The sequence below is a fragment of the Panicum hallii genome, chromosome 2, assembly GCF_002211085.1.
Source record: "Panicum hallii strain FIL2 chromosome 2, PHallii_v3.1, whole genome shotgun sequence".
NCBI lineage: Eukaryota > Viridiplantae > Streptophyta > Magnoliopsida > Poales > Poaceae > Panicum > Panicum hallii.
The window spans coordinates 55042150-55056447 of record NC_038043.1 but is presented as its reverse complement, the minus strand read 5'-3'; the positions used below and the strand labels follow the sequence as shown (position 1 = coordinate 55056447).

Sequence of the window (14298 nt, the reverse complement as noted above, 5' to 3'; positions counted from 1 at the left end):
ATCGTAGGCGCTCTGTGCCAACCCGTCAGCCCCTACCAGCTCAAGGCTACAAGTTCAGTACAGTACACTCATAACAAGTACATCTGAAGGGCTAGATGAATAAACTAAATAAAAATCACAAGATCGCCACGGATAGTCAGATACATCTTAAGTAGATCTCGCACATAAATCACAAAACACAAGTTCATATACCTCAAGTCTTTTTTTAAGGGAAATAATAATAATAATAATAATAATAATAATAATAATAATAATAAGTTTCATCAAGTTCATATACCTCAAGAGCATATACCTCAAGTCTTGTACATGCATACATCACACGATACAAGTTTCATCTCAGTTCGTCTCTTAGGAGGGGAGGGAGGGTAGAGGAGCAGTGGCCGGCAGTGAAGCCCGAGAGGAAGCTGCCCCAGGACTCAAGGAGCGAGAGACAGGAGACATTGATCATCTCGGAAATACATGTTGAAAGCAATCATGAATGTCAGTTCACTCCTCTCAAGCTTTGACAACTCCATTTTTTCTCATAAATTATTTAGAGGTTACATAATTTATGATACTAAGGGTTTTTTGGCATTATAGCTGTCAAAAAAAAGTGCACTAAGTAAAGATAAATTTCCGAAGAGAAGATGGAAGGGAGATCTGAATTGTCAATTCCGTGATTCAGCTGAAATAAGTAACTGAATTTATTTTCCAGGAGGATCATACATGATACATGCCATCACGAACATTCAGAAAAAAGGTTAGATCGTAACTCACATCTGTTCTTGACCGCTGCTATGTACGCATGCGGGGACAAAAAGATTTCTACTTCTCTTTGAAAGCGAAATGAGCATAAGAGCGTTTGTGTTCATTGCAGGCTGGGAAATTCTCCCCGTATACAACAATTTCACTTCCAGTCGCTCACCATCCAAATTTTCATTTTACTCATAATATGGTGGCAAGAATAGTAGCTAGGAACTAACACTTGGCGAAACACACTATTAACCTCTAAATCACCATCATGAAATTTCAAAATTGACGCCTCGGCTTTGATTCCGCAACCGTGACTCGGATCTGTCTGCCATCCAAGTCCTGCATTACAATACAACACTAAGTTAGCACATCTTCTAGGTGAAATAACAATGTACACAAGATATACGAAAAATAAAGATGATGTAGAACTTACAATGCCATCGAGGTTTGATATAGCATTGTTGACCTCCTCAGAGGAACCATAGGTGACAAAACCAAATCCCCTTGACCTGCCGCTCTCCCTATCGTAGATGACCTTAGCATCAAGCACCTGCCCTTGCTCACTGAACAAGTTCTCAAGCGTCGAGTTGTCGACACCCCATGCGAGATTCCCCACATAGACTTTGTTTGCTGAATCTGCAAAGCTTCCACCGCCACCGCCGCCTCTCAGTGCTCTTGGTGCGGAGTCATCTCTAGGCGGTGGTGGCCCGGAGTTCACCCTCAGTGGTCTTCCTTGAAATGTCTGTTTAAGAGGCATGGCTAATTAGTCAGGACTCTGAAGTTCAATCTGCAATGTGATGCACTATGCATTCAGTAGAAGCAAAATTCAGTTGCAAACAGCTAGCAGGAGGCTACTACGTACTAAAATGGTCAGTTAATTCATATTTCAAGCTTTTTAGCAATGCAAGCTTCGGTGCAAACCAAACATCTGAAAGTCTTAATAATCAGCACAAAACATCGACATTACATTATTACAATGCCTAGACTACTTTTCAGTGTGATATCATTTTTCTTCAATTAGGTAGCTCATCTGCTCCAGAAGCATACCAAGAGAAAGGTAGACTAAAACATGGAAGTATACTCACATAACCATTGAATTGCTCAACAGCGGCTCCGGCTTCTTCAGCTGAGGACATTGTCACGAATCCAAATCCACGGCTTCGTCCAGTCATTCTATCATATACAACCTGGAAAACAGTTATGGATTCTTAGAACAATGAAACGCAGAAGGTTCACTAACTGCTTGCAGCTCTGTTGGACTTGACAATTTGTAATGTTTGTGTCGATTTCTGGTCATAATTTACCACAAGGATATAGGTTCAAATATTTTAACAACGCGTAACATTAACCCTGACTAAATTCGGTCAAGTTGTCCAGTGCTCCAGTCTCGAGTTCGATTCCAGTGACCATAGAACACTGAGCAGAATTTTTTTAAAAATAATTTAATATTATTCTAATTTTAGCAAACTGACCATATGTGAGACTAACTACACAGACGGAGAGGTAAACAAACTCGTATATACCTCGACCATCTCGACGGAGCCGGCCTGCTCAAAGAGCCCGGCGAGCTGTGCGCTGTCGACGCTGAACGGCAGGTTTCCGACGAACAGCTTCAGGTCCTCAGAGAACTCCTCGGCTCCCTCCTCCTCCTGCTCCGCGCCCTCGGTCTCGTACTCCGACGACACCGCGACGGCCACGGGCTCGAACACCCGCCTCCCCGGCGCCGACACAGAGCGCAGCGGCAGCCTGAAGGGGAGGAAGGCGGAGGCCGCGGTTGCGGCGGGCTTCGGGGAGGATAGGGCGAGGAAGGCGGGTGAGATGGAGGTGGAGAAGAGAGCGGCGGCCATGACGCTCGCTCGGGATGGGATGAGGATTTGGATGGAGATAAGGTTCTGGGGCTTGGAGAGCTGGAGGTGAAGGTCGATGGCACGGGAGGAGTGGGAGAGTGAGGGTTTATACGCTGCACGGGAAGATGGGGGGACGGCTTGCGCCTAGCTGTTCGGATATTTGTCAGAATCGAGATATTTTTGTGGCGCTGGGAAGAGGATTAGGAATGTGTGGCCCACTGTCAGTGTAAAGTAAGAGGCTGAGAAGCCAGCCGACTGTTTAGCTGGACGAGCTGCTACCGCGTAGTCGGCAACGTCACGGCCCTCTTGATTTCTGCTTATCTGGATTTCACTTTTCTAAAAAATAAGATTCTATGATAACCTAGCCGTGAACTACGCCAACCACTTTATTCTGTGCAATATTGTCCTTATTGCTCCGCCTAAAATGTAGGGATTTTATATGTATAATAGTATAATTCACATAGTAAGTCATGTGACGTTGCCACATCCAAAACAAACTAAAACTGCATGGAAACAAAAATGAGGTTTTGCTCTTGAGCCCAAAATAAAGATCAGGATCTTGAGAATCCAGGATACGGTAGAGCAAAGTCTTACAGTACAGAGAAAAAATACAGGCGATTCATGAAAACCAAAAGGTTAGAAGTCAGGAGTACATTACATGATAGAAACACCACCCTGCAACTTCTTCCCGGTTTGAAAGTTCACTCTTTTGCCATGATGGAAGTAATTAATCAATCACCATAACCATGTATGCTCACTCAAACATCAGGACTATCAGCCTCCCTTGCCTACAGATTTTTTGTACAGCTAAGGATAGTTGTTGCAAGTGTTGCCTCAACAATGTCATTCGCTCGTCAAGGTGGCAGTATCCTTCAAGCGGTCGCGCAGTATGTCACCAAGCTTACTGCAAGCATCCATGCAGAGCTCTACCGCCTGTTGATGAACATAACAAAATGTTAGTAATCGCAACGGCTTATATACTACCTATGCTAGTGCAGTAGGTAGGGCATACATTGGTGATTCTGCCATCACTCCATTCTCCAGTCAGTGTGAGTTGGGTGATCTCCTTGCGGGCTGGCATGAAAGCTACCATGAGGCTTCCATCTTGCCATGCTTCCTCATCTGACATTGGATCGATGATGATGTTCTTTCCAAAACAAGACTGGCGCGAGAAAGTAAAATATGATCATCCTCAAGTTTAACTGATGGTCAAGTATGAAACAACAGAGACAACATGGAGCCATACCACGGATACAGATGTAACAAGGTCGTACATCATGATTCCAGCATCTGCTAGTGCAAGACTAGCACATGATATGATGATGGGTAGATCACCTGAAATGAAACAACTGCTAGTAAGGTCCAACATAGTTCAGGTCTTTTTTAGCAAAGAAACTCATGCAGAAAAATTTAGTCACATAAGACAGGTTTCCGCTGAAACAATACAGTTAAGATGAGATGCACAGCAACATACTGTCATGGTCATACTGTAAAATTGTTCATTTCAGGTGAAAAAAATGGTGAATCACTATTTTATGCCAGCAAATAAGTATGTTACCGCCTTATCAATCAAAACACAAATAAGTGCACTCGGTTTTGCAGAACAAGTAAATACTAGGGTATAAATGGCATGTTCAAACTAGTATTTGTTAGTTACAACTAAGCGCTGACTCTATCTCATAAGCTCAACAATATGAGAGCCTCTAGAATCTTAGAAAGATGTAACTACTTCTTTGTGCTGAACAGAATTTCAACGTATTTACAAGAGCAGTGAACTAAAATAAGCATTTCCTTAACAAAATGCAAGATCTACTGTGCTATACTTATCACCAAAAGCAAAGGCTAGGATAGTATCATACTGCCACCAGACTCAAGAACCAAGGCAAAAACATCAACAGTGGTCTTTGGAAAAGTGTGTAGCATTACTGCGCCTTCCAAAGCTTTATGAAGCATTGATGAGTACTCTTTGTTGTCTGCACCCTGGGAATAAGATGAATGCTATCACGTCCAAAAATACCTTCCAGCAGATGATCCAAACAGAGAAACAAGAGGTAAGTAAACAGTGTACCTGTCCACGCACTGGAGTGGCAAATGTTGTATAGCTCACATTGCAATTGAGCCTACCGACATCGCTATACATCATTGCTTTCTTACTTTCTCTTGGCCCGAACCTGCAGAGGTAATCATTAAACAAAGATGAACAATCAATCAATAAGACAGGTTCAAAATAAATACAGAATCTAACAAGTTTTCAAGTTCATAAACAAGATAGGAAACTCAAACATTACAGTGCTAAGAAGCACATACTAGAGCCCAAGAAATTTCTTCGGTGAGCAACAGTTAACCTTATAGCTAAACACCATTAGTGATTATAGAGCATAAGTAGCATACAGCTAAATCATGATTCCGCACTTCAATGACAAGAAACACATGTACATAGACCCAACTGACAATGAATCGTTAAAAGCTGGTGCTTATTAACTTGCATCCCTACTTCGGTTGGCCCTAACTTGCTAATATTTAACTCCAAAGACGCCACTATAAATCTTCAACAAGACAAATTCTACACTTGTAGTAACAAATATATAAGTAATGAAACACGAGGCTTTGAAGCAATGAAACACAACTTCACATCACGATATCCAAAACATAAAACAACTGAATATTAGGTGGAATCATGATGTACATGATGTTACACTTACACTGATACAATGACCTTTGTCTTCCCAAATTCCGCATAAGCAGACCCTGATGCAGCCGTAGTTGGCCCTGTTTGCATAACTGCAAGACGCATTTTAAATCATAAATGTATCTACGCCCAAATCAAACTGTATAATTTAAACCCCATAGAACACAGCTTCATTCATATCAAGATATTATCGACGCAGAATTCCAGAGGCAGCAAACTACATTAGGATAAATGACTCAGTGCAGACAACTTGGGCATGGAATCCAACCATTTGACAACAAATTAACAAAAAAAAAGGTTAAAACCAGATGAATGGCATATCCGCGTGGCATCAGACATGCCCCCACTCCTCACGCATAGCGTCGAACACCATCAGTACAGGTTTTTGGAGAGCAAACCGAATGCACAATCCTTTAGCATAAGCATTCTAACGAGGTGGCCGGTACACAGGCGCAAGAATACAGCCGAGGCTGGGGAGCGGGGAGTTACACGCTGGCCGGCAGTCGTGGAAGGAGCGTCCGTCGGCGCGGGGCCAGTCGGCATCCTCGGCGAGGTGGCGCCGCAGCTCCTCCCTCTTCTCCCGCCGCTTGTCCCCCGCCGCAGCCGCCGGGGAGTACGTCCCTGCCCCCGCCTGCGCCGACATCGCCGGAAACTACGCGCGTGCCGCCGCCGGTGGCCTGGTCGAACAACAGCGGCGGAACGGAGGCCCCGCGCCGGACTAGCTGGAGAGTGGAGACGTGTGCTTAGGGTTTTTGGCAAGCTTGGACCTATGGGCCAGCCTTCCCTTACAACATGAAATTAGGCCCAGAGAGTTTAAACCTATGGGCCAGTGGTTATCTACAGACTCGCAGCAGCAGCAGCAGCAAGAAGCGTGTATGCTCATCGGCCCATAAGAAGTGCAGTATAGAAGATTTATTAAAATGCAAAAAAATAAACCATGAAGAAAAAAAACATGGCCCATGCAGGTCTCGAACCTGCGACCTTCGCGTTATTAGCACGACGCTCTAACCAACTGAGCTAATAGGCCTAGCCGATCCCCTTCTTGACTGACGAAGTGATGATGCTGAGAAGCCGCCGGCGCAACGTGCAAAGGAATCGTATACCGCACGCACGGTACTTGAAAATTGCTCGCCTTATTTAGGCCGTGTGGAGTGAAGATTACTGCATATCTCGCATACCTCCCACGATCAGAATCTCATGATAAAAGCAGCCAATTCCTAGACTCCTCTCTTTCTGATCGATAGAGAGCCAGAATATATTCACGCAAGGAGACCAGCGACGATTGATCTGCCGTGCCGGGTCGTCGTTTATCATGCGCCGTTACCTTCACAGCTACAGAGATCGATCGATCACACCCTCGTGAGTCTTGAGGTTCCAGTCCAGACAGGCGATGGATCGCAGCGTGCACCTCGCCGTGCAGGCGGCGGCCGGCACCGATGTTTCCCGTCAGCTTCCAAGCCGGCCACACCGCCGTGCTGGGCTGCTAGTGCTAGTACTCCTGTAGTCCTGTGCTAGCGACCGTCCCCTGGCTCGTTACGTCCTCCGGTTTGGACCGGTCCGGGCACGTCGGTGTCAGCAAGTTTCCACAGCGCCAGCGGCCAACTCCCTGGGAAGCTTCCTGGAAAGATGGCAGCAGGCCAGCCGCCAGCACCCTGTGGATTTCTGGATCCGGCCGGCACCAGCAGGAGAAGGAAACATCATCAAAACTTCAAAAGTTGTGACCTGATGAAATGGACCGGACCAAACAATGCTTGAATGTTGAAATTATTGCTCATGATTTTGACCCCAATTCGCGGAAATTGTAGGCGCGCGTGGTAGACTACGAATCGAACAGTGGGTTCCATCTTCCATGTTCCCATTCAAAGGAATTTTGTGATCGAAGGCATTCAAGAATCATCAGGCACGGTAGAAGATCACCACGGTGAGTTGTTCTTGGCAACGGGCAAATTAGTTCCATTGATTTGTTTGCTTAGCTTGGGAATTAGTGCGTTAATCGCTGCACAGTCCATGTCCATCCACCCCCAACTCATGGCAGGAGGAAAAAAACACACGCAAGGACCAACACCGTCTCTCCGAGGACACACTCACTACTCTCACATCTCCTGCCACGAACTGAGCCGACGAAAAGAAAGGGGAAAAAATGAAGTAAATAGTCAGTTCCTCCGGCTCGATCTCAACACAAGCCGTTCTCGAGGAAGCCGACGAACTGGAAGAGGCTCATCCGGCCGTCCCTGCCGCCGCCGGCCGCGGCGATCATGGCGCGGCACGCGGCGGCGTCCTCCCGCACGCCGAGCCTCGCCAGCGCGCCCTGCAGGTCGGCCGCGCCGATGAACCCGTCGCGGTCGCCGTCGAACACCGCGAAGGCGCTCCGCACCTCCGCGAAGCTCGGCTCCTCGGCGTCGAACAGCCGGGACACCTCGTCCCGGCCCATGGCGGCCGCGAGGCCCTCGCCGCGCCCGGACGCCGCGAGGCCGATCGCGCCCATGATCGCTTCCACCTCCTCCTTGCTCAGCGCGGCGTCCTCCGCCGCCGCCGCCTCCTCCTCCTCGGCTTCGTCGCCGTCGCGGCGCGGCGCGGGCAGGTCGCCGCTAGCAGGCGAGGCGCTGTACGCGCACTTGGACGGGACGAGCGACCTCGCGAGAGCGTGCAGCAGCGAGGAGTGGCTCCGCACGAACGCCGACGCCGCGGCGCCGAGGAAGGTGAGCAGGTACGGGATGAGCAGGAGCGGCTCCCGGAAGGAGAGCATCCGGCGCAGGAGCGGCCGCACCGTCGCGTTCCTCTCAGCCATCGATAGATCTTCGAGCTTAATTGCTCTGTGGTCGGTCTGTAGTGTAGACGAGGTGGAACGAAGGGAGCCTTTGCTCCGAATGCTACAGCTTGCTGCGATGGTGCGTCGGGGTTCTTGTTGGAGGAACGGTGGGGGAGGGAGGCGAGCTTTATATGACCCGCGGGGGAGGGCAAGGGGGGTAGGAATATTGCGAGGTGCGACAGCTTTGGCGGGGAGGACGGGGAGGAAGGTGACTTGCATGGTGGCGTCGGCTTGCATTGGCTGGGCGCAGGAGGAGGGAGGAAGGTGCCCGTCTCCTTCCGCGAAGTACTTGGGGCTGCCAGGGATAGCTTACGTGACCACTTGGGCTGCACAATGCCCTCAGGAAATTTGTTCAAAGGGGGCGTGGAATAAGTGTGGTTGCGAGAAAATGTGAGGAAACTGGTAGGGGTGGGTGCGCCGGGTGCGGGTTCAATTCGTGTGGATGGATCGGTTGACACTGCGCGCTCCCTCCCTGCTGGGAAGCTTCCGGGAAAGTGTGGTGTGTGTTTAGGTTAGCCGGCAGTGGTAGTACACTTCCCGAACTGATCGGATTAAATCCGAGTCCACGTATTCGTTTTTGGATGTTGCTGTTGCGAGGGGCCTGTCGCTGTGATAGCGTGACCCCGACGTGCTTGGCATGAAGACGGTGAGATTATGTTCGGATAAGTCAGTCGTCGTGCCGTGTGTGGATCGGAGCTTCCTGTAGGAGCGTGAAAATGCATGCGAGCTTCCTGTCGTCTCGGGTAATTGGTGTGGAAGTGTGAAACTTTCAGCCGTACTCCATGGATTAAACCAACCGCGCGGTGTGAAAATAAGAAACGCACTCGTGCTGGATTGTTTGGTTTCGGAGTGGGATTGAGCCTTTGTACAGTTGACAATCCAAGTCCTGAGTTCATACACAAAAATCCCAGCCGCTAGCTGACAGCAAGTATACACAGTACTCCAGTCGATTCAAAATACATGTCATCTAGCATACATTTATGATCTATGGGATGAAATTTCGATATTTCAGATAATGATAATTAAGTATTTTGATTTCTTTTTTGTTAAATGTATAGTATATTGTTGATTTATGGGGAAAGTAGCAGTAACATCTATCTTTATAGTATAAATTCCTAAAAGTCATTGTATATTATAACCAAAGTTGAAAGTAATTATATATAGTTATAAAAATAGCATGTATTTAAATCGGATGGAGCGATTTGTCAAGTAGTACAGCAATATAACTTGCTACCTGCGGGCTATATTGACCAATATATAGGTGAGATGAGCAAAATGTTTCTACTACCGCCACTGTGTTACCTGAACAAGAAAAGGGTGGCAATTGTAAAACGTATATATATGCAGCCCTTTTTGCCGACCACAATGTGCAGTCACCACCTGAGATGTTTAAGCAGGTTGCTTAGCAGCGCAGAGTTACGTAGTAGCGGTACAATAAAAGCGTAAATACAAGTGACCATCAGCTGCCCGTCCCTCAGAGGCCGGGCAAAGAGAATCCCCGTCGAAATTACTACGATCTGAGCCCTTGTCATCATCCCAGCAGGCTCCCAGCCAGAGCTGCCGACGTGCAGCTACCCTGGCTCGCAAGAGAGCATCCGGATCGCACGCGCGCACGTCGATAACCACACACACACTCGACTGGTAGCTGATTAATCAAAGCGATTAGCCATAGATTAGTGGCGACCCTGCCCCTCTTGCTGGCCCCAATTCCCATTCTTTATCGCTGCACGTACGCTGATCCGGATCTGGTGTCGGGCCGAGCCAGGATTAGCGCTAAGCGAGATTAGGCCAGTGGCCTCGCGCGGCCACGCTGGCCGGTACGTGTGTCGGGGCGCTGTCCCGGCTGGTCAGGGTCAGTGCAAAACATCGCATCGCATGGCATCGCGGCTTAATTACCAGCGTGCGCTCGGACGATCCAGCTTGGTTAACGTGAGCGTCGAAAGACGAGCCCCCTCCTGCGCGACGCCGTACGCGTGCCCGCGTACGTCATGGACACGATCTGGCGCCGCCACGTGCGTGGCCCGTCTCCTTGCCGAACGGACTAGCTGGCACCACGCCGCGCGCGGTACGGTCACCCACAGATCTGATCGAGCACGAGCTTGCTACGACGGCTAAGTAACTGGCTGCTAAGTGAGAGTAGTTAACTAGTGAGTTTATTACGAAATGAGAGCATGATGCTAGCTTGAGCTGGACGGAGACAGCGGATTGCAAGTTGCCAGACAGCGAAATACTGTTCCGCAGATCGACAGCTGTGGCGGCATATATGATTTGGAGTGTAGTTCATTTCTATTTTTTTAATTTTTATTTATGCTGCTGCTGTTTTTGAACAAGTAAATTCAAAACTCGAACATTGGCGCGAATTTTTCGTGTACGTACGAGTGTTGTCGGTATGTGGTGGCTGGAGAATCATAACGGGAAAAATAATTGGGAGGTAGTGGCAGGCCGGCTGGAAATGACGCTGAAGGTTTGGGGGCCTTGAACGAGTACGGACCTCAGAACCAAACGCGGGCAGCGGCCGGCCGGAGCATGTCGTGATTAACTTTTGTCGGTTAAGGAATTAATCTTGGGCGGCCGTTCGAGAGAAGATGCATCTGAAATAGCGCACAGGGCCGTGTCAAACTAACATTATCTGGAGTGCTCTTCAGTTCGCTCGTCTACCTGAGTTTTTTTTTTTTTAAAAAAACGCCAGGTCGATCCGGCTGATGAAATGGGAGGAAAGAGCCGTGCAGGCTGCTAACCGCGACGACAGGGACGTGATCCATGGCTGCACAGACGCATGGAGTGGGGAAGGGAGTGGAATATCCTGGCCAAATCCCGACCGCCCGCCGCAATCGTTTCGAACCGTGGAGACTGGAGAGGGCGCTCGACCTGAGCTCAACGGTTTACAGCGACCCCGTCTCCACTGACCGGCGCCAAGCTTTGCCACGAAAGCGTCCAGTCCGGCGCCCGGCCCGGCTGGGTCCACCGGCGCTTGCGCTTCTGACCCCTCTTCGCTTTCCTAATCCTGGTGGCTGGTAAGGCAACCTCCTCGCTCGCCTGATCGCCTTTTCCACCGTTAGTCCTCTTGGAGAATCGGACGGGAGGAAGGACGGCGGCTTGACTCTGCAGGAGACTTGCAGGAAACGGAGGTCCACGCGATTCAGTGAAGCTTCATCGGTGGAAAATCTCACACACACTAGCGGGAGTGGCGGCGGCGGGGCAGGCGGCAGGATGACGTTTCAGCTCATGGGTCGCACGGGACGGAACAAAATGGGCCGGAATTCTGCGGCGAGCGGAGGCCCACTGCTGAGCCTCTAACGCGTGTACTTCCTTCGTGGACTGTTGATAATGATATAAGGCTCATTGTGTGTGTTGGGCTTGTTCTGCGGCTGTCTGGCCCGGAATGTTTTCGCTTTTCTTTTTCTTTTCGCTGATTTCTCTTGTTCTTTTTTTTTGAAATATCATTTTTTTATTGATTTTTAGCTGCTTTTGTGTTTCTTTCGCCATGCCAAGGCTGTAGGAGTCGCAGCCGGAGAGATGATACGTATGCTCTCGTCGACAGCTGGTGGATGCGATCCTCTTTTTCGTCGGCCGTCAATAAATCCACTTCGAAAATCTCAATGCCATTAATACACCTATGAATTTCCAGGCACCTACAGTTTCGAGGCAAAAGCAAACCTACAATATCTAGGCCAAGGAAAAGTGGATGAAATCCTATTTTTCCTAGTAGTACAGTAGTGGTATTCCCAAATGTTTTAAGCGACTTTGCCGTAGCCTTCCTGCAACAGCAACACTAGGCAGGTTAGCATCAGTGAATAATCTCATTACCTCGGTGCCCTCACGGCCATACTTTTACACTGTATAATTAAGCATGCATTAGCTTCTGTATAGGTACTCAGTCCTGAATCTGGAAAAATGACGACTAACTTCTTTTTTTCTGAACGCAAATGGAACGAGCTCTGCCAATCAATTAAGAGGGGAAGATGACTCTTAACTTCTTGCAGGAAACTGCACATTCATTCTACAAAAGGTGTTTAACCAATTGTGCGCGGAGCCCACAAACAACTGAACACGTAGCTCAGCGCTTGTTTCAGCCGCTCGTTGGGGCCTCCAAAGGTCAGAAGCAATCACTCGCTTGCATCAACCTGACAGCTGCTTTACAAACCAAACCGCATGATGAACACGGTTGACCTCATCGCCTCATCTGCCTTCATCCTAGTGGCCACCATCCCTCCCATTTTCTGTTATCTCCTCGAATCCTATGTAGTCGTACTCGTGTCACGCATAAAAGCCAGTGGCATTAGGTAAAAAAACAAAGACATCTGACCATATATTTCTCCAAAGGTCACACATTCTCGTTCTTTTCTGAAAGCCTGATGATGCTTATTACTTGATCAGAGATGGCGGGAAGCAACTCGTGCCAATCATTCCAACGACAAAAACCAAACTGTAAGAAAATCACCAGCAGATTGATCAAGCTGGCAGTACTTCAGAATTCAGATCATTCTCTGGCACTGGGTCCCGAACTAGACCTAGACGTGAGTGTGAGTGTGACCCAATGCAAAAGAAGAAGAATGGTGCCTGGTGCGTCAGCAGATGCAGAGATCTTGGGATGCTACCCTTGATTGTCTACATCTGCTGCTCCGGATCTACTACCGCTAGCAGCTAGTAGGGCTGTGACTCTTTATCTTTTGCAAGACCAGTGAACAAAGTCATGTTAGGTAGGCGGCCAATTGCGTTTGTGGTGATGATGGGCGTCAGAAAAAGACTCCTTTTTCCCCGTGCGTTTTCCTTTCCAGTGCTCTATGATTAGGTGTCGACTGTCCAACACGCAAGAGGGCGGCCACACCATGGCCTCGCAGGTCGCAGCTATTTAATCCTGACGCATCGTCAAGCCAAGAGTCGGACACGCTCCTGAGATGGAAACCATGGCGAGGCTGGCAGCCGGCCGGTTGCTGGTGATCCTGCTCGCTCTCCATCTCCTCGTCGCGTCCGTTCATGCAGCTCGTTTCACAAGTAATTCACCCCCAAATATCGTCTTCTTCTTATTCGTCTGTTTCACGATTAGATGTTCTTTGTGGACTGATGTCCGAACTGGGGTTTTGTGCTATTGTTGATGTGGATGAAGGGGGCTTCAGAGCGAGGATGGTTGAGGCTCCAGCGTTAGAGGGCGCTGAAGATGCAGCAGAGGTACTTGTCTACTAGTTCCAGTATTACAAATAAACTGCTTGAGATTTAGCTGCTTAATTTTGTTGTTCACGGCCTAAAGAATTTAAATCACAGTTCGTTCATTTACCTGTGTCTTTGTACAGTGTGGGCTAAGCGCAGAAACAGTAACTTGATTGAGAGTTAGAGGTCTTAAGCTGCAATATGCAAGTAACTGAAAGTGTGGTTCGAGTTCATCATTGGTGTACTGAATTTTGAGTCAAAACTAACGGTTACTCAAAGGTCAAACAATGATGATATGGCATACTTGTAAGACTGAACCATGTTCAGAAGCATACTTTTGAAACAGTAAAAAGCTTGTTCATGTATAAGTTATGCTAGATGTCTAGAGAAACCTCGGCACTGGTTACGTTGTACATTACTCTATCTGCGTAAGTTATGCTAGATGTTCAGACCATTCTTTTGTAATTCTTTCTTTGTAACGTATGTTCAGAAGAAAATAAACACTACCTGAATGAATTCAAGCGATCCCTTCCGCTAGAACTGATCTTATTACTGCTTGATCACAAAATATTGCAGGACAATTGGAGAAGCAACACATTGGTTGACGAGGTGTTTGGAAGGATGGCTTTGCAGATAACTGACTACCCTGGTTCAAGCCCGAATGATCGTCACACACCAAAAGCCCCGGGCCCATGATCAATGACAAAGACAAATCGCCAGCTATTGCTGAACCGTGATGATGTGTACAGAGTTTAGAAAACTCATCATCGGTTGTCTATCAGCTAGTAAAAATAGTAGCAACCTTCAAGTGTAAATTCGTAGCGTGAACGTTTCGTTAAGATTTGTAGCCTGACTCCTGCCTGAATTCTTGCGTAGTAGCATCACAGTCCAAAGAAATACATAGAAAGCTCTCTGTTTGAGAGCAGGGCTCGATGAATATTCTGCTACTTAGATTAAGAGTTGTATGGTTGAAGTATCTGCAAATTCTCTGGATAGACAGGTACACACTGAACTTTCAGACCTTCAGTAGCATCTGATCAGTTGTTAAACAATGACGTCTGACCATATATTCC

At 47.9% G+C, this 14298-nt stretch overlaps 4 protein-coding genes and 1 non-coding gene across 5 annotated transcripts; 1 reads left to right on the top strand and 4 right to left on the bottom strand.

The window, feature by feature from the left end:
• Nucleotides 1-791: 791 nt before the first annotated feature.
• LOC112883598 (RNA-binding protein CP29B, chloroplastic-like) lies at nt 792-2671 on the bottom strand. The gene is made up of 4 exons (XM_025948925.1): nt 2256-2671; nt 1818-1919; nt 1166-1474; nt 792-1071 (listed from the first exon to the last, which is right to left on the bottom strand). Exons 1-4 carry the CDS (start codon nt 2577-2579, stop codon nt 1009-1011), a joined length of 798 nt encoding a protein of 265 aa, XP_025804710.1. The 5' UTR covers nt 2580-2671; the 3' UTR covers nt 792-1008.
• A 438-nt stretch (nt 2672-3109) lies between these two features.
• Nucleotides 3110-6024, bottom strand: LOC112883599 (exosome complex component RRP41-like). Its single transcript, XM_025948926.1, has 7 exons — nt 5758-6024; nt 5282-5360; nt 4648-4750; nt 4439-4559; nt 3826-3914; nt 3592-3741; nt 3110-3512 (listed from the first exon to the last, which is right to left on the bottom strand). The coding sequence occupies exons 1-7, from the start codon at nt 5909-5911 to the stop codon at nt 3423-3425; spliced, it is 786 nt and encodes a 261-aa protein (XP_025804711.1). The 5' UTR covers nt 5912-6024; the 3' UTR covers nt 3110-3422.
• Nucleotides 6025-6221: 197 nt separating this feature from the next.
• TRNAI-AAU lies at nt 6222-6295 on the bottom strand. The gene has a single exon. It is a non-coding gene; the product is annotated as a tRNA-Ile (tRNA).
• Nucleotides 6296-7194: 899 nt separating this feature from the next.
• LOC112881733 (calmodulin-like protein 5) lies at nt 7195-8373 on the bottom strand. Its single transcript, XM_025946568.1, has one exon. It carries the CDS (start codon nt 8312-8314, stop codon nt 7442-7444), a length of 873 nt encoding a protein of 290 aa, XP_025802353.1. The 5' UTR covers nt 8315-8373; the 3' UTR covers nt 7195-7441.
• Nucleotides 8374-12889: 4516 nt separating this feature from the next.
• Nucleotides 12890-14257, top strand: LOC112882850. Its single transcript, XM_025948008.1, has 3 exons — nt 12890-13072; nt 13185-13246; nt 13802-14257. Exons 1-3 carry the CDS (start codon nt 12976-12978, stop codon nt 13919-13921), a joined length of 279 nt encoding a protein of 92 aa, XP_025803793.1. The 5' UTR covers nt 12890-12975; the 3' UTR covers nt 13922-14257.
• Nucleotides 14258-14298: the final 41 nt, after the last annotated feature.